At 41.4% G+C, this 27,930-nt stretch overlaps 6 protein-coding genes across 8 annotated transcripts; 4 read left to right on the forward strand and 2 right to left on the reverse strand.

Annotated features, from left to right (window-relative positions):
* Positions 1–29: 29 nt before the first annotated feature.
* On the reverse strand, positions 30–5,412 carry RB195_004630 (uncharacterized protein; the record flags this gene model as incomplete). Its single annotated transcript, XM_064182561.1, has 4 exons — positions 30–126; positions 2,576–2,733; positions 4,782–4,923; positions 5,279–5,412. 4 exons carry the CDS (start codon positions 5,410–5,412, stop codon positions 30–32), a joined length of 531 nt encoding a protein of 176 aa, XP_064033828.1.
* A 114-nt stretch (positions 5,413–5,526) lies between these two features.
* On the forward strand, positions 5,527–6,095 carry RB195_004631 (uncharacterized protein; the record flags this gene model as incomplete). The annotated part of the gene is made up of 2 exons (XM_064182562.1): positions 5,527–5,587; positions 5,893–6,095. 2 exons carry the CDS (start codon positions 5,527–5,529, stop codon positions 6,093–6,095), a joined length of 264 nt encoding a protein of 87 aa, XP_064033829.1.
* Positions 6,096–8,011: 1,916 nt separating this feature from the next.
* RB195_004632 (uncharacterized protein) lies at positions 8,012–8,656 on the forward strand (the record flags this gene model as incomplete). Its single annotated transcript, XM_064182563.1, has 1 exon — positions 8,012–8,656. The coding sequence occupies one exon, from the start codon at positions 8,012–8,014 to the stop codon at positions 8,654–8,656; it is 645 nt and encodes a 214-aa protein (XP_064033830.1).
* A 659-nt stretch (positions 8,657–9,315) lies between these two features.
* On the forward strand, positions 9,316–10,160 carry RB195_004633 (uncharacterized protein; the record flags this gene model as incomplete). Of its 3 annotated transcripts, XM_064182566.1 has the most annotated exons (2): positions 9,355–9,552; positions 9,624–10,160. In XM_064182566.1, the coding sequence occupies 2 exons, from the start codon at positions 9,355–9,357 to the stop codon at positions 10,158–10,160; spliced, it is 735 nt and encodes a 244-aa protein (XP_064033832.1). The 3 variants fall into 3 exon arrangements, with proteins under 3 accessions (XP_064033831.1, XP_064033832.1, XP_064033833.1); XM_064182564.1 differs by lacking the exon at positions 9,624–10,160 and having other exon boundaries at positions 9,316–9,603; XM_064182565.1 differs by lacking the exon at positions 9,355–9,552 and having other exon boundaries at positions 9,783–10,160.
* A 10,754-nt stretch (positions 10,161–20,914) lies between these two features.
* RB195_004634 (uncharacterized protein) lies at positions 20,915–26,685 on the forward strand (the record flags this gene model as incomplete). Its single annotated transcript, XM_013439355.2, has 8 exons — positions 20,915–20,983; positions 21,054–21,121; positions 25,067–25,170; positions 25,226–25,343; positions 25,845–25,913; positions 25,976–26,094; positions 26,146–26,294; positions 26,506–26,685. The coding sequence occupies 8 exons, from the start codon at positions 20,915–20,917 to the stop codon at positions 26,683–26,685; spliced, it is 876 nt and encodes a 291-aa protein (XP_013294809.2).
* On the reverse strand, positions 22,175–23,952 carry RB195_004635 (uncharacterized protein; the record flags this gene model as incomplete). The annotated part of the gene is made up of 5 exons (XM_064182567.1): positions 22,175–22,548; positions 22,706–22,881; positions 22,949–23,520; positions 23,685–23,851; positions 23,943–23,952. 5 exons carry the CDS (start codon positions 23,950–23,952, stop codon positions 22,175–22,177), a joined length of 1,299 nt encoding a protein of 432 aa, XP_064033834.1.
* Positions 26,686–27,930: the final 1,245 nt, after the last annotated feature.

Here is a 27,930-nt window from a genome sequence, read left to right on the forward strand (position 1 = left end):
TTATATCTCATAAAGAAATATTACGTATATTAATAACGTATTTGTGAAGGTAAACTTTGTACCGAATGAAGATTCGTGCGTGAGTTGACGGAGATTCGGCTGCCATTTCGAGTGCTCGCTGCTGACCTAAAATGGGAAGAAATGCAAAAAAGCAGGGAAAAATACTTGAGTTTTTTTTGTTCTGTTGATTTGAACCACAAATAATGTTGTTATAATCTTTTTATTCTTGGATAATGCTTCAGCGAGTTTACGTTCTTCAGAACCTCTTGAACGGGTGAAATCGGAAGGAATTTATCTGGACAAGTGCCCCATCCACTTAATTGAGGAAAATCCTACGTCTATTTTGGGTTTTCTCTAGACCTTCAGAGCCTTGAGAAAGATTGCAAATTCTCGATTTCATCCGTTCTTCAGGCTCTGATGAACTGAAGAACTTGCCAAGACGTTGGCCAAGAATGAAAGAAATGAAACAAAATCGTGGCTGGCTCAACTCAACAAACAAATACAAAAAAAAATACAAAAATCATCATCATGCGTAGATTTATAGAAAGTCAAACACGGAGGCTACTACACAATGTGGCAGCCTAATGTTTGAAGGTTTGATTCAGAAAAAATAGGAACTTATTGTCGAAAACGTTTCTTTGTGGCAAATTTCAACGCAGATGGTTAGGAGCAAAGATCATCAACGTAAGAAAAATCCCACGGTTCTATACCTCGTCAAACACCTTCAACCTCACCTTTAGAACTTCTAGGATGTATAAAATCAGTTTCAAGAAGAGTTCACTTTTGAAAGATACACAGATACTGCACCTGTTCTCAAGGACGAAAGCCTCACCTACTCATTTATTCAATCGAGCAAGAAAAAAAAACCAGAAAAAATAGCTTCATCTGGATTTCGAACTGAATGGGCTCAGGAATGTTTTGGAAAGACCACAACGGACTTATAATCGTAATCAACACATTTAATACAAGCAATTACTAGTGTAATTAGCGCACTTAATCGAAGATGTCAGCGCGCTTATTTTTGTTGCTTAGATAAGTCTTCCTGGTAAATAATTGAAAGTTATGAAGCCCACAGCTCACTTACAGGTTATTCAGTATCCGTATCGGAGGTGTTGTGAAGATTTCGACCTTGTGCACAATTTAGCACAAGAAGCTCCTTAACTTGACCTATTCAGTGCTGCTGCAATCAAAGGCAGCTTGCCACGAAATTGACGTAGTGCAGAGAGCTGATGGAAAACATAGAGTCCATGGTGTTGATTCGTACGTTGTACCGCTCAATTCTCCCTAATCGCCCGGGAAAAGGCGTGGGAAACAGCATTCGTGCTTACGAGGCATGTTGGAACGCGCCATTTTTGCGCGCGCATTCATTGATCGAGCGGCCGAGAATCAATGAGGATTCTTCGGCATTCTATTCAAGAAAACCCATTGAATAGGCTGCTGAGGGAACCGCAGCTGCGCAAGGTTGGCGCGTTCTAACGTATACCGTAGGAACAAATGCAGCTTCCCACCTAATTTTTCAGACCGATTGGGAAAATTGAGCAGGGCTATTTTTAAATTCGTAATCTACATTCCCAACTCTATGTTTACCCTCTGGTTTCCACACTACATCAATTTAGTGATACGCTTACATTACAGCTCCCTGCACTTGTTGAGTGCTGGCTGCAAGCTCACCACTGACGAGGTGTGCACGCAATACAAAGAATTGGTCCCTAAGTTAAAATGACTAATTGTTATCGATCGATTACTGAAAGGGACTAATATCTGGAATTTGATGTATTTTCTTCTTTTTTTTTGCCGTCTCTCATACACACAGAGAACACCAGAAGTGAAAAGAAAGATTCTGAAAAAATCCTTGGGTATCTAATTCTCGAAGTATGTTGGTAAGTAAGTATGCGATCAGCAGCTCATCTGCTTACGAATGGTATTTTCAAAAATTAATTTTGCCTAGTTATTGATTGGTTCCGGAAAAATTAAAGAATTTGTTAGCCTTGGTCGGCAATGACTCACGGTAGCGGCCTCTTACCGCCATGTACGATAGATGAAATAGAGTAAAAAATAAATAATAATAAATGAGATAAATTGAGATTATGCTAAGGATGAAAAGTGAGAAATAAATAATGGAAAATTCCCAAACAACCCTGTAAAGATTTTCGGGAAATTTCCTCGTTTTCTTCCCTTTGCCACTTCCATCGTAAGCTCTTCCACAAACGCGCACATATACACATATGTACATATATAGGGTATCGATGAAAATTTTAAAAAATTCTGGTTTGCGGAACGAAACCTGCACATTGGAATTTTTTTGTTGTTCCCGCATAAAACCCCTCAGCTTAGTTCAATTTCAAAACAAAATATTGTTTTAAAACCTTTAGAAAATTTTCAACATGTTTCCTTGAACAACAAATTATTAAGTTTTTATTAAGTTATCTAAGAAAATTAAAATGTACCGCTGCTACGTGCTCCCCTGTATGTACATATATAGGGCTCTCCTGTGATTGTAAAACTTCCGTTCATTTTCTGTTTTAGTTTCCAGTTGCCATTTTTTTCTTCAAATTCAAACACTCCCTTCACTTACCGTAGTCGCTCTTCCCGTCTCTTTTGCGCATTCTTAATCGGTGCTTCTCGGAGTTTGACGGCTACATCGGTCAAACAATCGTTGCACATAAATTCGGAAATCCAGAAGACGCAACCGATCACAAGTAGCAGAATTCCTATTCCAGAGAGTGTGATACCCTTAACAAATGATTTTGAATACTGATCAGGTATAGGATTGGCCAATGAGCCGCGTTTTTGCATCCTTTTCCTCATAGAACTTTTAAGACAAAAATATTCCCTCGAAATATGTGTAGAGATTCATTAGAGATGGAATGTTTTTCTACGGCTACAAGCGAAATCGAAAAGTGGATCATAAATCCGTGACTATAATCTAGGGAAAATTTTCCGGACATGACTTAAAAACCAAGAAAAAAGAAGAAGAAAAAGAAGAAAGAAAAATTATAAAGAAGAAAAGGAAAAGGAAGAAAACCCCAAAACGATTCTGAGAAAATTCAACAGTGAACAATTGTAGCGAGTTTTTGACGGATTGGAAATAACTCCCCTTAAAATAAAAAATAATAAAATAAAAATAAAACAAATAATGAAGTAATGTATCTGATTAAACCGTAGTGTTTTAAAACTGCGTGGTTTTGACGAAATGAAGGGATCTGTTCTACCGGGCTGACGTGATACATCCGTGACGAATGTCAACACTGGCGATCTACCTTTCTAACCATCGACTGAACGGTAGTTTTGTTACTCGACGGACCAGTGCCCGCGTTCGTCGCTGAGGTTTCGTCGTGACCCTCAGATCTGAAGGCAGCGTACCACTGGTTTGACGTGGTATGGATTTTCCAAGGAAAGTTTCTAAACAGGGTCGTAGATTGCGGAAGATTGCAGGCGGTTCCGCTCACCCGTTCTCTCGCTTTAGAAAGCAGCCTGGAAGCCGCCGTCTTTTTTTTAGGACGACTTGCATTGCAACGCGGGACCCTTGTGCACGCGCCGCATAAGTGAGCGATCGGTCGAGGATTAATAAGATCTCCTCACTGGCCTATTCATGTTAAACTAATGAATGGGCTGCTGAGGGAGACGAAACGTGTACGTAGAGTCGCGTTCTAACGCACCTTAAACTAAAGCGATTCCCATGCCGTTTCTTTCGACGATCGCGAAGAGATGAGTTTTCCGCAATCTACGATCCCGCATAGCACTGTTCTACGAGTGGTGCGGATTTTCAGGTGTGTATCCGTATACGGCGTCGTAGATTATGGAGATGGGGGTAGTTCCGCTCATCTCTCCCTGAATCACCGTAAACAGCCGACTCCAAAATGCTGTTTTGTACGACTCCATCTATCGCAACGCTCCACCCCTTGTGCCGCCTCTGCCCTGCGATTCGTCGAAAATCAATGCGGACTGCCCCGATGGGCAGTAAGGGATGTTACGCGTGCAAGAGTGGCGCGCTGCAATAGAAGGCATCGTACAAAACAGCATTCAGGGGCCGGCTGCTTGCAGTGATTCAGGGAGAGATGAGCGGAACCACCCCGATCTCCATAATCTACGACCCCCAGTACGGATACTCCTCCTGAAATCCGTACCACCCCAGATTAGTGGTATGCTGCCTTTAACGCTGGAGAGGATCACTTCTGAATGCTACACCATTAAACATAGTCAATATCGTAAAATCCAGAATGTGTTTTTTTTATCTCCCCGATCTTAAAATATCGACTTTTAGTAGCAAAAAAATGAGGAAAAAGTGAGCGTTGAGCCTTATAAGTTATTGAGGGATCGACACAGTCAATAATGATATTAGTGAGGGAAATATCAAAAAATTCGCAAGAATTTACCGCGGTTATTTTTGAAGAAAAGAAAACTTTAAATTATTATGTTGTTGCGAGAGTTCCTACCTTTGAAATCGATTTTTTTCATTGCTAAAAAGTTAACCCATCTATGCTACATGCGGACTCCATCGAATCCCTTAAATTAATTAATTTTATTTCGATTTTGATATTTATATTTTCTTTTTTATTCTGGTACTTTTTCAAATTTTATTCCGACCGATTATTGGACCTAGCAATATCAGACTTTTGATGATTCAGAGAACAACACTCTAAATTTTCTTTGAATTTGAATTTCAAATTTTTGGTCCACTTTACTATCCCATTACTCGCAAACGAGGAAGAAATCAATGGAAGGGATGGTGGAATGAATACACGGATGAGAAAGAGGAAGAATGATGGAAAGAAACTAACCGGCGGAAAGAATAGTATTTCTTGATCGAAAAAAATTATGAAACATAATCCAGTGCTGAACACAACCAGACCAACACACATCGCTAACAATGAGATCAGCGATGACGTACAACGACATTTTGGAGCACCAAACTTACCGAGTCTGAAAAGCATGAGGATTTTTTTTTCGAAATTTTTTTCTTATTCACTAACAGAACCTACACAATTTTGTTAACTGTACGTGCGAAAGAGAATACTTCAGTTTTGCCACTTTTTTTTTGTTCGGACTTGAAAATACTAAAGGATTATACAAAATATTAATATTGTTACTATTGTATTGTTAAACATTTTATATGTTTATTATATGTACGAATTTTTTATATTTTATCCTTTAATGGTAAATATTAATAAAATATATGTACCAAAGGAAGCAACGATGTCACTACTACCTCAATCGAAATAAACTACTACCTTAGCAAAAATAAACGAAGGAATTAGCTTAGTTCTGAAAAGCTTACACAGGCGAAAAGTCGTTGTAATGTATATCTGAGCTGATCTCAATGTCAACAGACGTAGGAGAACTGTTCCGGGCGGACTGCATTTCAATATGATCATATCCTGTAGAGAAAGGCGCATCGGATCGGTTCAACATATTTTTCCTGAAGGTTTGAATTAATTTTTGTTGTCAGCAACGACGTAGTACGAAAACTTTTCCAGAAAACAAGAAACACACAGGGAACAGTGGCTAAGATTTCACTATTACGCGATGAATGGGGAGAATGTAATCATCGTCTACTATAGTTCATTGAATGGGAATGGTCACCATGGTAGGTAATCCCTTGACCATGCTCGTATAATGTTCCGCGGATTGATTAAATAGCGTGGATAGATTGCGAGAAAATACTAGCGTGGTGCAAAAGAAGCTGGCGATTCGACGATAAATTCAAAAAAAAAACATAACATCAGGGCGAGAAATCTTTATTCATCGAAATATTCACCACAAACATCGGTACAACTTTGCTCCATCGATGAATGAAATCTTCGAAGATGAGGGACTCCTGGGACTCAAAATAGTTGAGCACCCCGTCACGAACCTCACCTTCGTTTTTGATTTTGACTGCTTCTCTTTCAGAAAGTGCTGCATCGAGCGAAATAGGTGATAATCACTTGGACGGATATCAGGAGAATATGGCGATTGAGGCAGGACTTCCCATCCAAATCCTTCGATTCGATAACCGTGTGATTTTCGCAACATGCGGCTTAGCATTGTCATTCAAGAACTTCAACGAACTTATGAACTCCGCATTCCATTGTTTTGCACAGTTTTTTGAATAAAATAAAAAACAACCAAAAAATAAACCAAATAAAAAATAAAATCATAAAATGATATGTAATATAACAATAATATCATAACATATACATATCATAATATTAATAAATAAAAGCAATAAAAAATAAAGTCGAAATGAATAGCAAACAAATGACAAACAAAACATTAAAAAAATAGAGCGTTAGCATCGCTCGTTTCTGATAAGTGGAAGCTGATATCTACCGGCAGCTTCTGTTGCACCATCCTAATATTATTCATGGAGCAAAAAATAAACAACACGAATGTTCGGAAGTTGGTTGTTGACCATTAATTATTCATTAATTAAAATGGATAAAAATGAAGCTTATTGAGGCTCATTGTCACGCATAGGGGAATTTTACATTCATGCACTAGTGTGACACAATAGAATTTGACACTTTACTAAGACAATTACGTATTTAGCGCTGAGGACGTGTAGATACGTCATGGAATGCACTTTTTTTCGTACAGGAGTGTGCCACTTAAAGCATCACTCCATGAATCTGAGGTGGCGCGGATTTCAGGTGGAGTATTAGTATACAGGATCGTAGATTATGGAGAGGAGGGTGATTCCGTCCATTTCTTCCTAATTGCGGTAAAAAACGGCCTGGAAGATACGGCTTCAAGTGTTCCGGCGCGCTATTTTCCACGACGAGTTTGATTGGAGCGCGCCAGTCTTGTGTACGTGCTGCATCTTCCGGACCGTTTCTTACGACAATTAAATAGAAATGGACGGAATCATCCTTCTCTCCATAATCTTCGACCCGTATAGGAATTCTCCACCTGAAATTCGTACCACCTCAGATTCGTGGTATGCTGCCTTTAAAGGAGGCGTATTACGATTTTGATACTTTGCGGAACAGACAGACAACGCACCGTACGGGTAGTGGATTGCAGAACTCAGCGTGATTTCGCTCATCTTCCCCTAATCGTCGTTTTTTAGTTGCAACGCGCCGCGTCCAGCTGCGAGCGGTCGAAGATCGAAGCGAGATCGAAGATGTTTTCTCACCAACTTATTGAAATGAAACAAATGAATAAACTGCTGAGGGGACCGAAACGTGCGCGTAGAAGCGCGTTCTAACCTACCTCATGAGAACTGAAGCGGTTCCCACGCCGTTTTTTAAAGACAACTATGGAGGAATAAGCGGAACTGATTCGGCAATCAGCAACTCTAACTCTAGTCAGCAATCAGCATTCCCCGCGGATTCCCTCACCACGTCAAACTCCTGGTATGCTGCCTTTGAGTGCATAGAAATCACGAAACCTTAATATGGCTATGAATTTCGGACTACCTCTTAGGGTTGAGGATTCAGGTAGTGGATCTCTTGTTCGAACGAATCATGTCTTTTTTTTAAACAATTCCATGCGTAATGTATTGCTTGCAAAAACCTTATTTTGTTCTTAAGCTAAAGAAAAGTAAAACGGTTCCCACGCCATTCTTCATTTCGATTAGGAAGGAATGAGCCGAATCAGTGGACCTCAATAAGCAGCTCACTTCACAACCCTGTTTTTTTTTGAAATACTAAATCATAGTAAGGACAAATTTCTTTCCTTTATGTTCAAAAGGAGTAAATAAAGAATTTCAAACATTCTTATATGATCCCTTATTTTGTTCTCCATTAAATGTCACTGACTGAGAATGGATTTGATTGAGTAGCTCCATGAACTTCCCTGGACATTCGACAAAATGATTGCTGCCGAGACGCTGGTCGATCTTAGTCTTTGCTTTGAATCTGAATTTGAATCATATCGATCGTTCTTATCGAGGTGGACTTAAGGTATTAGCATTCTGTAATGTGAAGTTGTAGAAATTAAACAATTTTCACCAAATCACGTTTAAAATGTGATTTATTCGTAAGTGCCAGATAAGTTGAGTTTAAAGGCATCACCCCACGAATCTGAGATGGTACGGATTTCAGGCGGAGTATTCGTATATGGGATCGTAGATTATGGAGAGGCGGGTGATTCAGTTCATTTCTTCCTAATCGCCGTAAAAAAACGGCACGGAGGATATGGCTTCGAGCGTTCCGGCGCGGTACTTTCTACAACGAGTTTGTTTGGAGCCTATCTCGACGACATATTGGTCACTGGTGGAACCATCGGCGAACACAATGCCCGACTAGAGGCCGTACTCAAGCGGATTAAAGACTACGGATTCCGTGTTCGACTCGACAAATGTGCTTTCCTGCAGACGGAGATTACCTACCTTGGGTTCGTCATCAACGCACAAGGACGACGTCCCGATCTTGAAAAGATCAAAGCTATGCAGAAGATGCCCTCTCCGAAGGACGTTAGTCAACTTCGCTCTTTTCTGGGACTCATCAATTTCTACGGAAACTTCGTCAAGGATCTCCACAATCTACGCGCTCCTTTGGACACTCTTACGAAAGAGGATGTTGTCTACACATGGACACCGGAGTGCCAGTCTTCCTTCGACAAAATTAAGGCAGTCCTAAGCTCGGATCTCCTTTTGACCCACTTTGACCCAAGTCTCCCGATCATCGTTGCCGCTGATGCTTCAAATTACGGAATGAGAGCAACCCTCTGACATCGCTTCGCAGATGGATGCGAGAAGGTCATATATCACGCTAGCCGTTGCCTGACACAGCCACAGGAGAACTACAGCCAGATTGAAAAGGAAGCACTCGCTCTTATTTTCGCTGTGCAGAAGTTCCATCGTTTCATCCATGGACGACATTTCACGCTGAGGACTGACCACAAACCACTTTTGGCAATCTTCGGAAGCAAGAAAGGAGTTCCGGGCTACAGTGCCAACCGTCTTCAGCCATGGCTCACGATGCAGCTCAACTACACTATCGAGTACATCAATACAAATGATTTTGGCCAAGGTGACGCTCTTTAACGCCTCGTATCGTCACAATCATCGATACCGGAGGACTACGTGATCGCCTCAATAGATGTTGATGTTATTTCTGAGTTCTCAGAGAACTGTCGTCATACTTCAGTATCCGCCGAATCCATTCGGACTGCTACGCAAGTTGATCGTCTTATCCAGATTGTGATCAACTATACGAAGTTCGGAAACTGGCCCAAGGTTAATTGCCATTCTCCTCTGTGGCACTACCACAATACAATAAATACTACGACGACAGTCAAAGGATGTCTGCTCACTGCATCCCGCATAGTGATTCACTCCGACATCGTATTCTTTCAGAATTACAAAAAGTTCATCCAGGCCAAACAAGGATGAAAATGCTTCCAAAAAGCTTTGTCTATTGGCCTACAATGGATTCGGAGATCGAAAAACTCGTCAAGACCTGCCCAAGATGTGCATCCGTGGCAAAGGATCCGATCAAAGCTAAACTACATTCATGGCCGAAACCGCACTCGCCATGGACTCGAGATCACGCTGATTTTGTTGGGCCGATGGAAGGACGATACTATCTACTTATCGTGGACGCCTATTCCATGTGGCTGGAAATCGTCCAGATGTCCTCGATTTCCTCTACGGCTACCATCCAAGCAGTGAAGTGAATCTTTGTTTGGAAATCCAGAGGCGCTCGTCACGGGGCAACGGAACGCAGTTCACGTCGTCTCAGTTCACTTCATTCTGCCGTTCCCGAGGAACCTTGCACATTCGCACGCCGCCGTTCCATTCACGAAGCAACGGACAGGCAGAGCGTTTTGTGGACATCTTCAAAAGAGGATTTGCCATGCTGAAGGGGGAGGAACCAACAGTGGACGCACTACAGACGTTTCTGATGGCATATCGCTCCACTTCCTGCCCGTCTGCACCTGACCAGCGTTCACGTGCCGAAGCCTTCCTGGGACGCCAACTGCGAACGGAACTCGATCTAATGTTACCTTCTAGAGATCGCACAAACGGTGCACGAGATCTCAAAATGGGCTCTCAATTCAATCGTCGAAATGGAGCACGACGCCGCAACTTTGAGATCAACGACGCGATTTTTGCCAAAGATTATCGAAGTCAGAGACCCACTTATACTCCCGGTTTCATCACACGCCGTGTTGGAAACACGACCTACACTGTTTGCTGTGGAAACGAAGTATGGACTCGACACGTAAGCTAGTTGCTATCCAGGATCGGCACAACTGCGACTAACACTTTCTTGGATGTGTTCGACCTACCGCTACTCGACCCCGCGATAAGGGACGAAGATGCAACGCCGACTGCCGACTCTTATCAATGACCGCAACGCCTTCGACGGCCCCGTCGCCGACTACAGGTGGACTCACGAAGAATTCGATACGAGATAACTTGAAAGGGGAGGTGTTGTAGGATGGGAATTTCACCACGTTATTCGTTTAGCGTAAATCCATATTGTATACGAGGCACACTTGTATGACCACCCTATTGTTTTTTGTGTGGACATGTCTCTTCATCTCTTCTTGTAAGCTTCTCTTCTTTCTGTCTCGACATCCACAAAAGATTCCAACCTCCAAGAACCTATAAAACCGATTTGGTATCCTTCTTGATACGAATCTGAACACCTAAATGGAAAATGCACGTTTCCGCAGGGCCTTTTTTATAGAATTAGTACACTTTCGCCTTCGAGAAGAAGAACACAGGTCTAGCGTCTAGAAAGATCGTCGTACAAGTCAGTCAAACAAGTCGTAGTGGTATTATTTATTTGGCCTGCGTAGAATATCAGGTCAGAAACAATAGCAGAGGTCTTAAGATCCGAAGATAGGATTGAACGGTGATTTGTTGCTGCCTTCTTCAATCTTTGCACATGTTGCGCAACAATACATTTGATCCATAGATGTGCAGTCGATCACTCTGTGCAAGGTTTTGCAGTAAGCGGGAATAAGATCATTGCAAGCTTAAATACTTAGAAATTCCTTACGGTAAGGAAATATCGCAAAGCCAACGGTACCATGCTCTTCCGGAAATGGCGTGGTAATAATTGGAGCATCAGTTGGCTCTGGTTGTTTAACCTCGCCGTCGCCGCTACCAACGATGTGCTTACAGTGATATATCTCGCAGGTCTCACGATAGTCGCTTCGTGTAGCATCAACTCGATTGCCGATACCGTACAGCAATCGCGTAAGCTCGTAATTGAGTTTAGTAGTAAGTATGGTATATCGTTACGCTCAACTTTTATAAAACACTGAGGTGCTTTTGAAATTAGCTGCCCAATCCGTCTATATCCGTCATGATCAGTCTGTGCACGAATTATCAAATTTCTCAATTTTTGTTGCATTATATTTTAAAGGGATACGCAGAGTTCCTTGAACTCTTCCATTTCACGGATTTGCGAATGTGTGTATTAAACAATGGAGTATTTTTAAAACGCATTTGGTGTAGCTTACAGTTGCACGGAACTGAATGAAAACTTTTCTCTCGCTTAAGCGACCTATTTATACATCTGTGAGGCTGTACTCCTCCAAGCCACAAACTATATAGCAAGGATTGAGCGTCTCTTTCATTATTTTTTCCTGGCATCGTAAACGCTTCCTTACCCTAGTGCATAATCGATTTGTACTCGTACAGGACAGGCACATAATTGTTATGTCTAGTTCGTTTTGTCGAATTGTTCCCGACATTCTAGAGTAGTTTTAAGTAAAGAGGTTTCTTGAATTGAAATTCGCAGATAACAAGAAGTTAATTATTTGAAATTTGTATTGGAATGTTTACTTACCTGCTCACATTCCTTAATGTTTTCATAGTGCACTTTGGTAAATTTGACGCGATCATATCGCATCTATTCAATACAGAGTCCTATTACGTGCATCAATTCATGGATAGCATTTACGTTCATGAAGCACCTCAGAAAGATTAGTTGTTTTTCGTAAATACTAAACCGAATATCAATTTCAGTAAGAACGTACGATCCCGCACTGTCATGTTCAAGCGATAATATGCCTCTGGCGTTGGGACGACCAATAGTTGCCCAGCATCTTTAAAATAAAGTGTTGTACTAGCTACTTAGTGCACATGTCTTGAACGCGCTCACATCAACTGGGCTGAGTGCGCTAGTCGATGTACCACGGCAGTGCTCTTATCCTCGTAAACAAGTCGGGTATCAATTTAACGGCTCCAGAGGGATAAAAAGCACCGGTGGTCGACTTCGAGCTGTCGATCTATCGTAGATTAACAGCAGCCTACCACACATTTTTATCCCCCATTTTCGATCTTTAGACGTGTTTGGTGAAAAGCGGCCAATAGAATGAATTAAGCCACTGTTCTCGGACACGGAACGCTTACTCTTGCGATTAAGGCAATCTAACTGCTTGTAATCTGTTTTCGCTGGTGCAAAACATTATGACGTTCGTTTGGCTGAAAATTGTAACTATCATTTGATCAGAAGAAATGTGCAAATTTTCCCTAAGGGTTTTCCTTGCTAGTGATACAATTTTCAACAGAGAAAAAGCGAACAAATACAAAATGACAGTAAGCAATCTATAGAAAAAAGAATTAATTACCCATTGCGATTTTCAACTTGAAGGTAATCCCGTTCATTCTCCTTCGCCTTGAACCTAATGAATTTATTGTCTTCTGTGTGTCTCATTACTGCGGCAGTAATTCTCCTTAGCGATTTGCCTAAAACACAGTTGTTTGGGTCTTTTCAGAATATTTTTTTTTTTTAAAAAAAAAAAGAAAAAAAAAAAAAAAAAAAAAAAATTTTTTTAAAAAAAGTAACACAGGAGGGTTTAAATACAATGCTCTGATGATATCTTAAACAGTACACACCAATGATAAGGTGAAGATGTGCTCACAAGCTCACGCATGGCTTGCTGCCACCATTGTATCCGTGCACACAGCTATCTGCACGAAAATCATCATTATTTCCTCTGCATTGATAAAATGGTAACGTGAGGAAACTGCACTGGTTGATATGAGAAATAAAATCAGAAATTAAGCAAGTTTACACCATTTAAGAATTTTGACAGAGTATCAGTAGATATTTGGACACTGGAGAAAACCTTGTAGTTAGTCTAGGAAAGGTCGAATAGAATATACGACATTGATGTGAAACGAATAAAGGATAAAGTGTTTGAAGCTGATTAGTCGCTTTCGGATGTGTCAACGTATTCATCTTCGAATTGAATTCAGAATCACAATGGTTAATGATGGCGTGGACGGTCAATACGCTTTCTATTTGCGAGAACCAACAGGTGTACAAACCTAGCGTTTTCACAAACCAAACGTCTTTTACTTAAAGTTAAAGGGCAAAGTTTCTGGCGTAAATCAATCCGCTTCGGATGTGCCCCCACGTTCACTTCAATTCAGAATCGTTTAAGGTTTACGAACGTGTAGCTGGCCTATACAATGACTTGCGGTGGCTAGCCGATGTGTGAAGTCAGTGCTTTTATCCTCCCAGACAAGTCTGGTACCAATTTATCGACACCGGAGTGATGAAACGCTAGGTGAGTACTAGGGCGGATTCGAACCTCCGATCGATCGCGCAGGAAGCGGAACCTCTAATCGCTTCACCACACCCGCCCCGTCTTTTACTTATTTTACAATAAGTAATAAGATTCTTATTTGTTCAAAATAAGTCTTTTACTTATTTTGAACAAAAAACAATCTTTTACTTATTTATTTAACAAACAAGAATAAGAAACAAATAAGGAAATAAAAATGAGGAAATAGGATTATAGAAGAGGAAGAATTGGGATTCTGGGGATTAGGACGGCTTCAAACAATCGACCATGCAGTCGCTGTGAACGTCAGGCTTGCTTTCAGACTGGTGTCAAAATATTTGAACGCGGGCTTTCATACTTCTTCTGGTGATCGCTTCGCTTATGTATACAACTGCGAATGAAGAAGGTGAAGGATTTAGTTATTTCTAGGGAGACAACTGATATGTCATGCAGGGATCCGCAGAACTATTTCACATATTACCGACGCATACCGTAACAAAAAATAGAGAAGCTTCTTGCAATCGCAAACATACCACCACATCACGCATGAATTACCATATGAAAATGAAACAATCAGAATGCTTTGCTGAAGACGATTTTTAGACTTCTTTTTCAAGAAATATACGAACTAATGGATGGTCTATCTTGTTATCATCCTGCTATAAATTCCAGAAAACCCTAAATTTAGAGGCTATTCAAATCTGATTTTTCACCTATATTCCTTCGATACCGTTGCAATTTGAAAACATATTCCGTAGTACTGAAAAAAGTTTTTTTTTTCTTTTCACTCGGCAATTAATATAGATTACAAACGTGAACTGGCATGAACACCATCACCGTTCTGATAAATACGATGGTGCTAGGTCACATCACGTAAACTGTTAGTTACTATTTCAGAAGTTGTCTCCAAACACGCGTCCAGTTTTTCAATAGATGACCCAACAAAGAACCGGGGAAGTAACCGCAGAGAGTTAGGCATGCGGATGTGTACAATTGGATGCACCTTTTATCAGGCTCATAAAACGGTTTACAATGTCTCATTTACGTCAGAACAAAACTGCTTAGAACAGATGAATGCTGCTGAACAATCTAGCTAATTCTAATTTCTCGCATCGCACCACCTCCGGCCGTAGAATCCCTCCTAACATCTATTTGCACCAATCTGATGCCGCATTACTCATCCAAAGCTATTCTACCTCTTGGCGGAACCGGGACACGAATTCGGCGCATTGGGAACCTTCTCATCCCGTACTATGGCTTTCCAGTGCCGATAGACCGCTTCGACGACGTGTGACACATCTCACCATATTTTGTCAATTCCCGGAGGCAGTACCCTAATTCGACGCAGTGGGACCCTTCTCACCTCATTTCGAAATTCTTAAAACTTTCCCGTGCAACAAACTGTATATAAGCCCTGACTCCCGGTAGTCGGGGTCTAGTTCTTTCATTTCCTTTTGGTGTGCATTTCGAATAGTGTTTTGGTACCGTCATATTCTCATTTTCGAGCGCTACCACTCTCAACTACATCACCACTGGTGGCTCCCAAGGGACCCGAACCGCTAACCATCAACCACTCAAAAGCCGAGAACCACTATCCGCATAACCGTTATGAGACCGCCCGATGGATAACGATTGCCATCTGATGTGTCTGTCCATAACATATGTTGATGACATTGTATTTTTACCGTTCCTTACCGCCCTAAGGATAAACCGGATTTATGAATACTCGTGTACCGGGTAATGTTATACTCCTGTGTATCACTTGAGTTTGTGCATGGGGAATAGTGGTAGCCCGATGGCCCCGAAGCGGAAATCGGGATGGGAGATGGGCGAAGGATTCCGAGGCGCTGGGCCCCTTTGTGGCTTACAAGCTTACACGAATGCAACATCGATTCAACGGTGCACCCGTGCTTAAAGACACCTAGCGCATTGGGAAACAAATCCAAAACGGAATGACATACTGAAAAGAGGCGATATGATGACTTTTGCAGCGTGTATGTCTTGTGAAGCGACGTTTAAATATTGGTGCAAAAGAAATGCAGGTTTTTTTGTTTTATTAGTTTCAACACTATTTTTTTTGATAAACTAAGGTTTTTTAAGAGGTGTTATACACTGTTGGAAAGCTTACTATATGAGTTTTCTAAATATGTATACGGAACTTAATTCAAGCCGCTTATTATAAAAATAATTTGGTTTTTTTTTCAGATGTCTGATCACAATTTTCGTCATAAATTGATTCTAAGAAGCTTAATCTGCCAGGACCGCCACTTCAATAATACCAAATCGAATATATAACTTTTGGAATCGTAAAGCCAATTAAATTTGGGTTTAAAACGATCCATTTCCCGAACAGATTTCGCCTTGCGATTAGAAGATGGGGCATCTACTCTATATAAAAGGCGACCATCTGCCCAGTTAAAAAAAAAAAAAAAAAAGTGAAACAATTATAGCAGAAAAGTACTGCCAGCAGATCGACGAAATGCACCAGAAACTGCGAAGTTTATGCACGGCATTGATCAATAGAAAAGGAGCAATCCTACTTCATGACAACGCTAGACCTCACGTCTCATTGATCACACGGTAAAAGCTGCATGAGTTGAACTATGTAACTCTGGATCATGCACCATACTCGCTAGACCTTTCGCCTGCTGACTTTCACCTTTTTAAGCACCTTGATAACTTCTCGCGGCAGAAACACTTCAGAAATCAAGACAATGCAGAAACTGCTTTCGATGAGTTCATCGCTTCCAGAACCCCAGACTTTTATGATATTGGCATTAAGAAGCTCGTTTCTTGTTGAAATTTACTTTGATTAAATAAATTTTGTTAGATCTGAGTTATATTAATTTGGATTCTGGGTAGAAAAACCTGCGTTTCATTTGCACCAATCTAATATATAAAAATTTCCAATGGTGATGGAATCCTAATATTCGTGAAGAACTTCGCTTCCATATCCTGCTTTGGCAGCATCATTTGCACAGAATAAAAGTTCAGACGAGCGCCAGTTCAATAATACAAAAGAATATATAACTCTGCAATGGCAAAGTATTTGCACAGACAAAATTTGTTTAAAACTCGCTTATAACAATCTTTCGCGTGCTGAAAGCCGAAAGCAAGAAGTTACATTAAATACGACCATCCGCAGTGTGAATTCTTCAGAATTTTTCCCTTCGCACCCTTTTTCAACGTGAACCTATCCAATTCAATTAGCTGAGTCTTAACCATGGAATTATTCCTAATTTAAAAGAAATTTAAGAAAAAAACTGTGGCCTTAATAATGTGCTGTTAAGAAGATCACGGTTCTAGTCGACCTGCGAGTGAGTCCACCCTCATTGAGATAGCAGCTGTCGTCAGCATCTGCACAATCGCGATTAGACTACTGCACTCTTGTAGACAGACGGTGAATGCAAATGTAACCACGGATCCGATCACTTCTCGTAGCCTTGCTGTTCCCAACAACTATCGCATAAGCGTAGGATGACTACTTATTTTATGATTCCATTCATGCTTTTTTCTATTGGTTAAGAGGACGTTAGTTGGATAGTGGAGGAAAAAATAAAATATAAAACACAAATTAGCATTATTTCACTGTCACAAATACTACTTCTAAAAGTACTGTACCGGAAAAGAGATCTACAGTAGAGGGAACACTCAGGTTCATGCCTCCTAATGTGAAGTCTTCTTGATCGATCAAAGATAATGTGGAAGCTAAGACTATCATTTTTAATCGCATTTGAAGATACCTACCCAAAAAAGTTCAAAAATCTCAAATTATCCTTTGAAATGTTCCAGATGTCCTCTTGAGAAACACACCATGTAGTATGTATATAAAGGAAACCTCGAAGAGAGTGAAGAAGAGAGATTTAAGTGTGAGATTTAAGTCCAATGTTTTCACTGACGGGACTAGCCGTTTTGATTCATCCTTACCCACCACTTTTAGAAATGTCTTACAAATCGTTGTGGCAGGACAGCTGGAAAGCCATAAACAAAACCTGACACGAGCGAAAGGTCGTGAGTCTCTAGTAGCCAAATCGGCAACGCGTCGACCCGTCACACGGAAACACGAAGCCAATACATAGAAATTATGATGCGCGGAAATTACCTTCTTACATTGAACTCTTTATGTTTTCCAATTGAATACTTTCATCTCTTCGTCAGAGCTCATAGATTTCGAGTTTTGGTTGGGAATAAGAATTAGTGCACTGACCTAATTAGATACTCGTCTTCAACGGACGTGCGGGTCCCAGCATCTTTCCCATTCGCTTCCTTCTCTCGCTATTTTCAAACAGAATGTCTTGAAGTTTAGTTACTGACGTTGACGTCGTCCTTGATCCGCATCCATATGAGCACTCAGACAGCGAACACATCACCTCATCTCATTGGCGGCCTCCCTCTATTGGACTTAGCATCACTTGTTATCCACTCCAGTGTCCTTTTAGTCCATCTATCGCCGATTCTTTTCGCAATGTGACTGGCCCATCCATGCATTGCTTTTGATATATTTTCCGCTGAGAAGCAAAGACAGGATACTGCTCTTAACTGAAAACTGTGAAAACCGGGTATTAGTTGTGTGTGGCGATCAAACAATTGAAGTCGTCTCTCAGGGGCACTGTGTGTTGTTCGAAAATTTTTCGGACGTGAAGCAGTGTCTGCTCACGTCTCCGCTGTGTAACAGAGCGCGGTAAGTACCGTCTCGTCGAAGAGGTGGAGGGACAGAGCTCTTGCTCTGTCAGTTGGTCCGTTACTTCCTTGACGGGTGCGAATGCTACTCTCGCCTTCTGTTCAGCTCTTCCTCCTTGTCGTTCTCCATATTCATAGGACGTTCAAGGTAGACGGATGACGATGACTCCGTCTACCTTATTGAGAGATTCAAGTAGTCTCCTCCGTCCTTCGTACGTTTTTATGTACTGTATTTTATGTAAGCGAGGATTGGAAAATTTAATAAACGTATGCCCCTTCTTTATTTATTGTATTAATGGATAAAGCTTGGGGTTTAAGGTGGAACTTAAATGTATGAACGCAGTAAAATGGAATGATGTGTTAGATAACAGTTTCTAAATTGGCGTTCGTCCACCCAAAACTAGTTTGGGGTACATTAAAATGAGTAATGTGTAATAACGTAAAAAAAATATAATTTTTAGTGTTTTTTAAATTTTCTTCAAATAGTCCTATTTTGAGTAAAATAGAAAACATTTGCAAAATGAAAAAAACATTGTTTTGATCTGAATGTTGCCAAGGATGAATTTTCAAGGATACTTATTCATTGTTCTTGTTTTTTTTCCTTACTTAAAATAAGAAACAAATAATGACGTGACTTCAAATAACAAACACGCTTCAAGGAGTGTGCAAGCAGCTTTGATTATTCACTTTGAACTAACGACAAGTTCACCCGTTGATAACCCCTTTTATCGTTTCTCGTCCGTTCTTCTCGTCAATGAACAAAAATTGGTCACATGTGTTCGAGCTATATCCCCAATGATAAGTTAAATACTGGGTATATATGCTCACGTAATATTGTTCTGCATGAGACATTGATGTCATATTCTTACATATACATACATCTTATATGTGCTTATTATTATTATCTTTTTGAACTGTTCTAGATAATTGAATTTTAAGGGAAAACATTAGAGTTCAACAATTCCACTTGCAGATGAAACTGTTCCGGCCAATGTTGAACAGTTCTGTGAAACAATTCTACTAAATCAGGCACAATTCTATTGTTAAGAGTCAGCCTACTGAATTGGATAGGTTCACGTTCAAAATATGTGAGAACGGAAAAATTCTGAAGATGTCACACTACAGATGGTCGCATTTGATGTAGCCCCTCGGTATCTTCTAAAAGGCTAAAATTGTTATAATCGAGTTTTAAAACATACTTTATCTGTGTAAATGCTATACGATTACACAGTTATTCATTCGTTTGTGTTTTCGAAACGGCGCTCGTCTAAAGTTTTATTCTATGCAAATGTTCTGCCAACGCAGGATATGGAAGCGAACTTCACGAATAATAGAAGTCCATCAAGATGGGCACTTCTTACATATTTAAATATCGCACATTCACCCTGCCAAAGTTATCACATCGCTTGTTTTCTGTAATGCACTCTGTTTTGGATTTATTCCTCAATGCGCTACATCGTTTCAAATAGGGGCGCAGCGTTTAATCAATATTGAATTCGTGTAGGCTTTGGTTTTTTTGAACTTCTGTTTTTCTCAGTGCTAGGTACACAGTTTGTTCAAGGATCAACATTCATTCAAGTCGATTTTACAAAATTAATAAATTCTCAAGTCCGAAAAGCACAAAAACTTTCGAATTTAATGCGATGGTACCGACACTGGTACCCATCATCACTTACCGCCCAGTTATTTGAGTTATCTATTGCCCTACTCTTTGATGTAGAGGTTTTCGGCCGGATATCACATCAGTTTGTGATTGTGGTTTTTGTTTTGTGTGAATAGCCGATTCAGTTCTATTGCGTCATCGATATGTAATTACGCAGTTTTAGATGGTGCGCGAACTTGAGAATACTGCGATACCAATACACACCGTGAAACAGACTTAAAGGACGGAAAAGAACTGGACGCCGAGTGCAGGAGTCAAGGCTTATATACTGCGGTTGGCTAGGGAAAACTTTATATTATGCCATTTGGAGTCTTTACCTCGCGACGGCCGTTCACGACGCCCGTTTCTTACCAACATACTGCGATTACTGTCCTGGAATCTTCACGCGATACACTAGCGTGAACGGAACCATCACTACGCTTTCAACATGAATATTTCCATTTGACATTATTATTCGTCGTTATTACATCGGTCCCCAAATACCTTACTAAATTTTTTGGTGATTCTTCAAGCTTTTGACTTGACAGGGCATATGCGAAACTGACGTTGTTCACTAAAGTTTCTCTAACCACAAAGTAAAGTAGTTTCATAAATTCTAGAGGTAAAGGACGCAAATCTAATTCAGCTGACGTGGAACGCCCTAATAATAAGTGCGTTCTGAAAATTGTCATCAATGTTCTTGTTTCTCCAAACTATTCATAAACTCGAGTATTATCAGTAGTTTTTTGATTTTATGCACTTTGTTGTCGTATTTCTCATACCTATGGAACAGTGACGTCCTCGTAGGATATGTAAGACTTTCATAGAAAACAATAGTAAATAGTTACAATAAATAAGATAAGCATCAGAAGTAAAATAAATAAGGCAAAAAATTATTTTACTCTGATCTTCAGTGGTTTCCCGATGCACTTCTTGCTTGAAGTGAGGACACATTTTCTGACTGCCATTGAATCTGTTCTAAATATCTCTCAAAACTGGATGTTTTTACTAAATTTTTATGCTAGAAATTTTCCACTACTCTGAGTGAGTATAACTTTGATTTCGCAAGCAATGATGGAGGCACGTTAGCTTTAAACCAAACAGTACTTGTAAGCGTGTCGTGAACGTTTCAGAATGATCCGTTCGCTCTTGTTGGTGCGACTAATAGTCTTCCACATAGCCGTTCAAATGGTGTCGGCGAGGGTAAGCGTTTGGTTCATCATTGAAGAGCCGAATAAACGAAATCAACTTCTACTTTAATCTACTTTCCAAGGTAAAACCGATCAACATTTTCAACAGTGCAGCGGGTGCAGATATTCTTCACCTGAGAAATAAAGGAAGGTTGGCATACACTTCTTCTTCAATATTCATAGGAGTAAACATTTTAAGAAATTTTCCGCCATGCTAATGGTCTTTTAAAGGCATAATGTGTTTGTTAGCAAATTATCAACAACATGTTTGGATAAGAACGATTGATTCAAAGTTTAGAAGTTCATTGCAGAGTTTTATCCGAACGGTTAACATGATACTTGATACTGGAAATCAGTAGCGAAAAAAGTGAAATTGTTTACCTCATTTACTTACTTAGATACATAGATGGCACGTCTTCACCGCACGTGTGGGCCCCAGCATCTCTTCCACTCGTTTCGTTACCTCGCCATTGTCATCCAAGATATTCTCAAGTTTCAATAGTGACGTTGATGAGGTATTTGAGCCGTATCCACCTGAGCTCTCAGCTGGTCCATCCGTGTAGCGAACACGTCACCCCGTCTCGTTTTCGGCCTCCCTCGAGGGCGTTTAGCATCTCTTGGGATCCACTCTAGCGTTCTTTTAGTCCATCTATCGTCGATTCTTCTCATGATGTGAACGGCGCATCTGTATTTTGCTCCGCTGGGTCGCAAAGACGTAGATATTACGCTGAGTCGCAAAGACGGGATATTCCTCTTAAGTCGGAACTGCGAAGACCGGTTAGGTGTGTGCGCTGGTTAAACTTCAGTAGACATCTCTCAAGGGCCCTATGGGCAGTAAGTAGCTTCCTAGACGTGGCAGCGGTTTCTGCCCACGTCTCCGCTGCGTAACAGAGCTCTGGAAGAACTGTCGAGTCGAACAGATGGGCACCAAGATCTTGGTCCGTCAGTCGGTCCGTAGCTTCCCTGACGAGGAAGTTTTCACGATTTGGGAGACTTCAAGTTGTATTTGTCCGTCCTCGCAGTAGGCGTTCTTCACGAACTATGTCTTCTTCCTGTTTATTCGCAGTTCTATTCTCTTCCATGCTTCGTTCAATTCGTTGAGCATCGTTTCTGCTTCATTGGTACTGCTCGAAAAGAGAACGATGTTGTTTGCGAAACGAAGGTTCGAGAGAAATCCTCCATCAACACATATGCCCCTTTCTTCTCAGGAAAGTAATTCCATTATCCATTGCAATGCAGCCGTGAACAGCTTCGGCGACGTAGTATCGCCTTGTCGTACCTCCTTTCCAATGGGTATGGTGAGAGGGCGGTGGAAAAGCTGTATCCTAGTCGTGCATCGATAGTAGCAATTGGCTAATGTCCTCACATACGACGCGTCCGCACCTTGATCGACCAGCGCTGACAATATTGCATTTGTTTCTACGCTGTCAAAGGCTTTCTCATAGTCGACGAAAGTTAAAACAAGGGGCAGGCGGTATTCCCGGCAAACCTCTATGACTCTCGTCACGGTCTGGATGTGGTCCAAGGCCTGGCGGAATCCAGCTTGTTCTTGAGGCTGGGCTTCATCCAGGCAGTGTCCTAGATATGCGCGTGAGGTTGATCTTGGTGAATACTTTGCAAAACACGCTCAGCAAGCATATCGGACGGTAGTTCGGAAGGTCCTCTCGGTTTCCGTTCTTATGGATAAAAACGGCTCACAAGGCCCTCCACTGGTCTGGAATCTTTTCTTTCTGACGGTAGGATGTCATGTGCGCTGCTAAGATTGCATGAAGCGGTTGGCCACCAGCCCGAAGAAATTCTGCTGATATGAAATCAGGTCCGGGAGCTGTGCCAGGTTTCATGCTCTTGATAGCGACTCGTACTTCCGAAGGGAGAATCTGTGGTGGAGCTTCACCAGTGGGAATGATTGGGCTTGACACAGGAGTTGATGAACGGAAAAGGTTCGAGTAGAACCTCTCCGTTATGATTTCCATCTCACGACGTGCGAGTCCCGTCGTGCGTGCGCGGCTTCGAGGCACGCTCAGCACAGGTTCGCAATCCTCTGAGCAGCATCTCGTAGTCCATATTTGGGTCCTCCTCGATGTGCCAGTCACCTTGGGACAAGGAGTCCTTGAGTACGCAATCGTCGTAGACGACTTCTTTTCTCCTTCGTTGCCGATAGCAGATGTTCTTTTCCATCGTGTGGCTTAGTCGTATTTTCGCACGAAGGAGTCGGTGATCAGAACCACTACAAAAGGATGGTACTACTGAGGAGTCAAGTAGACACCACCTCCGGTTGGTGAGTATGTGGTCGATCTCCGCACGAGTCGCGCCATTGAGCAATTCCCATGTCCACCGACGATGATCTTTCTTCATGAAAAGAGAGTCCCCATGAAAGAGGCGAGCGTCGGACAACAGTCCGGCGAGATGATTGCCATTTTCATTCCGGTCCCCTAGTCTAAATCTTCCAATCCTGTATTCCTCTTCTGTGGCCTTTCCTAGTTTTGTGTTGAAGTCTCCGACAACGAATTTGTAGAAAGACTTCTCGTTGGGGATTACTTCCTCCAGCTCCTCGTAAAACGCGATTCATCAACTGCTGATGTTGGTGAGTAGCACTTGATGATACTGATGGGTTTTTAGCGCAGAGGGCGGAGGCGAAGAATGGCCAGACGAGGTGACAGGATCTCGTGAGAATCGACCAGATGGATGACAGATGGGTGCACAACAAAACCAACATTGCCTACATTTCGCGACGAAAACTTCTCTTCACGAATGACGGGAGTACTGTCCTTTATCTGTCGTACGTCGCTCCCTCTGCACTTGGTCTCCTGCAGAATAATCAGGTGAAATTTGATACGCTCTGCTGCTCCAAGAAGGGCATGCAGGTCAGCAAGTACACAGTCTGAGACAGTCTCTATGGCGAGTCGTGCGTGTGTCGCCTTGGTCCAGAATCAATGAGGTCCTGAGCAACCTGAGATTTGATCGCCTCTCACCAGTCGCCATACCGTCCGATCTGAGAAGGCAGGAACCAGTTTACAAGGTACTGAGGCAGCTGATATGCTGTACCTCCAAAAACACTTTTCCTCAAACTAAGCAGCCTTGCCACGGCGTGCTTAGCTTTCACCACAGGTCGTCGCCCAACCTACATGGATCAGGGAGCCACCTTGCGACCTTTTGCCAGGACGATGTTGAATCTTAGCAGTGATTTACTCTTAGCTAGGCTTCCGATTCCGAGAAGTCGGAATTTCGGATGTATTGAACTCCTTCTCAGCTTGGGAGACCCTGCCGGAGGATGAACCTCCGCTGTGCATCGCAGTTTAACGCCTAGAGTCACCTCCACTCCACTATGAGGCGTTAAACCGTTGTGAAAGTACTGCATTTGGGAGCTGGAAATTGTTCTTTTGATTTGCTAGAAATGCCAATTGCACCTGGTAATTAATGGTATATAAAAACGGGCTTACACTGTCACGTGTACATGTCTGTGTTTGCTGCGAAATTCCGGAATGAGGCGAGACGGATTCCACTATGTCGAAATGGGGCAACGCCTCCGGAAAATGGCAAAATATGGTGGGATGTGTCCTACGACGTCGAAGTAGTCTATCGGCACTGGAAAGCTGATCAGCTACAAACAATTTATCTTTATTCGTTTCACATCACTATCGTATGTTCTCTACAACCTTTCCTAAACTAAACACAAGATTTTCTCCAGTGTCGAAATTCCTATCGATATTCTATAGAAATTCTAAAATTGCGTAAACTTGCTTATTTTGTGATTTTATTTCTCATTTCAATAAGTGTAGTTTCCACATGTCAGCACTTAAGCAGCGCAAATGAAACAGTGATGATTTTAGTGCAGGTAACTGTGTGTTGAAATAGAATGGTGGTAGTGAATGATGTGTGCGTTTGTGCACGTCTTCACCTTGACTTTGTTTAAGATATCACAGCTCTGTAGAAAAACCGCTCATCTATAACGTTTTTTTTGAAAAGTATGGGCTTCTTCCAACAATAAGCAATGGTACCAAAAATTACCTACAAAATTCAGAGTAACAGATAACAACCAAAATCGAGTACAAACAACAAATTGAAGAATTTTTTACTACCGCATACTTATTTTCAGCAAAATGTTCGACGCACTCCATAGCAACTCCATTCCAATATGGAATAAGATTAAAGATTCGCATGGAAATTTTGTCATACCGTATACAATTAATGCAACCTACGGTACTTCTATACACGAGTAATGTAAGAGACCTTAACATAAACAACAGTGTTTCAGACGAATCGCTAAAGAGAATGATTGCGGTAGCAATGAGACGCATAGAGGACAATACGTGCATTCGTTTCAAACCTTGGACGAATGAACGGGGTTACATCCAGATCGAAAATCGTGATGGGTAAATAACTCTTTTTTTCTCTACAGATTGCTTCCTGTTATTTCGAATTTGCTCGTTTTTTCTATGCAGAAGATGGTATTACTAGCCAGAAAAACATTGATTCAAAGAATATTTAAAATGCTCTGCCAAAAGAACGTGAGAATGTTGTACAGCAAGCGAAAACAGATTACAAGCCGTTGCTTAAATAGCTGGAGTAAATGTTCACTGTTCAAGAACAGTGGCTTAATTCAGTTCTATTAGCCGCTTTTCGCCAAACACGTCTAAAGATCGAAAAGGGCATATAGTAATGTTTGAAAAAATGTTCCGATGTGATTCAACGATAATCGATAGCTCGAAGTGTGCTTTTTTATCCTAGTGGAGTCAATAAATTCATACCAGTCTTGTCCAGGACGATACAAACGTCGAAATGATACATTGGCGGCCACTTCAAGTCAGTAGAAGAGACCGTGTTTGTGTCATGTATTGTAGTTCTCATAACACTTTCTTCACTTTCTTTTAAAGATGCTCGGCAATTGTTGGTCGTGCCGAAGGTAGAGGCCCAGTATCGCTACATGACAGCCATAAGGGAACGTACGTTCTTACCGAAGTTGATATTCAGTTTCGAATCTACGAAAACAACTAATGTTTCTTAGGTGCTTTTCTAACAGAATTATCATTCATGAATTGCTCCACGTAACAGGACTCTTTCATGAACAACAACGGCACGATCGCGACAACTTTATCAAAGTGCACTACGAGAACATTAAAGAGGGTGAGCTAATAAATAATCATTCCAATGCAAATTTCTAATATTATCGCCTAGATGATTGGAGTGAATTTGAGAAAGTGAATCCTGACAAATTTAACACACACGGTGTACCATACGACTTCAAATCGATCATGCACTATGGTAAGCGGGCGTTTGCGCGCTCAGGAAAAATAGCCATCGAAACGCTCGATCCTCGTTTTCAGGTTTGTGGCTAAGAGGAGTAGAGCATTAGAGACATACATTCCGGTCTCTCAAACGAATGAAAAGTTTTCATTCAGATCTACGCTTATTTTTTCCTGAAATTCGAAGAAATCTCTTGAACAATCCCGAGAGCGTTTCAAAAATACTTCAATGTGTCCACTGCGATGTACTTTTCTTGCTGGTAAATTCAATTACGATCTTTGACAATTGCAGGACGTTATCGGCAAACAAAACGATGCTTCTCCCAGCGATTATCATAAAATCTGCAAGATGTATCAATGTTTAAAGTGCATGGGGCAGAACAGCAGCGGTAGCGGCGGCGGCAAGGTTGAACAACCGGAGCCGACTATTGCTCCAGAGCCAACTATTGCTCTACTATCGTTTCTGAACTGATATTTCGCGAAGGTCAAATAAATAATTGCACTATGACTCATTTTTCTGTTATGCTTCTCTTAGGATCCTAGGGGCTTCTTTATGTGCTTGCTTCTGCTTTCCTCACTCAGTAAGACTTCAAAAATATTCGAAACAAAAAATAGGAAGGATTCAATATTGAAGTATAGAGATATATGAAACAAGGTGTCAGTAAACACAAGACACGCATTTGACTAGTTGGAAAACAACAAGAAAAATGTGAAATCTTCATCAAATACAATAAAATGGAAACCTTTAAAGGCATCACCCCACGAATCTGTGGTGGTGCAGATTTCAGGTGGAGTATTCGTATACGGGATGGGAGACTACGTAGAGGGAGGTGATTCCGTCCATTTCTTCCTAATTGCCGTAAAAAACGGCCCGGAAGATGCGGCGCCGCACAAGACTGGCGCGCTCCAATCGAACCTCTTGTACAAAATGGTGCGCCAAAACGAATGAAGCCGTATCTTCCGGGCCGTTTTTTTTACGGCAATTAGGAAGAAATGGACGGAATCATCCCCCTATCCGTAGTCTCCCATCCTGTATACGAATACTCCACCTGAAATCTGCACCACCTCAGATTCGTGGGGTGATGCCTTTAAAGTTCGTTAACTATTCAGTGCAGTTCGATGTGGCCAGCATTTCCTGCCCCACACATCTATGCGATACTCAAGTTACCCATGGTTACGGTCGTCCGATGCAGCTGAGTGAATAGCCTGTGATTCTTTGTTTTAAAGGATTAATGTCGTCGACACGTTCTCTGTTCACATGTTGTTTCATATCACCCTAAAGGTAAAACTCTCAGATACTTGGCTTCACAGAACCCCGGCCGCTCCACCGCTGACGGATTGTTGAATCCCGAAATTTATGATATCATAATGTTGAGGTGCGCCGCCATATTGAATGTTGGCACCCTCCGGAAATTGCGGCATTACATATAATTCCAACATGTGGTGGTAGTTGTCTGCCGTCAAACTTTGCTCGCCAGAGAAAAATGGGTTTCCTCTGGAAAAATGAGTAATCTTCTGCTGAAATCGCAAATCACTGTTGATCTCATGAAGCTGTATCTGTAGCAAACGCGAATCGTTCGGGTCTTTACGCCAGTTTGACAACGTGACATCTGGATCCCAACCGCAGCGCTCTACCGCACAACTTCGAGAATAACCGCATAGGCAGCAGCACTGAAATTCATGTCTTTTAATCCAGCTGTGGAATGACAATGAAACT

This window comes from Necator americanus, chromosome I, assembly GCF_031761385.1.
Source record: "Necator americanus strain Aroian chromosome I, whole genome shotgun sequence".
NCBI lineage: Eukaryota > Metazoa > Nematoda > Chromadorea > Rhabditida > Ancylostomatidae > Necator > Necator americanus.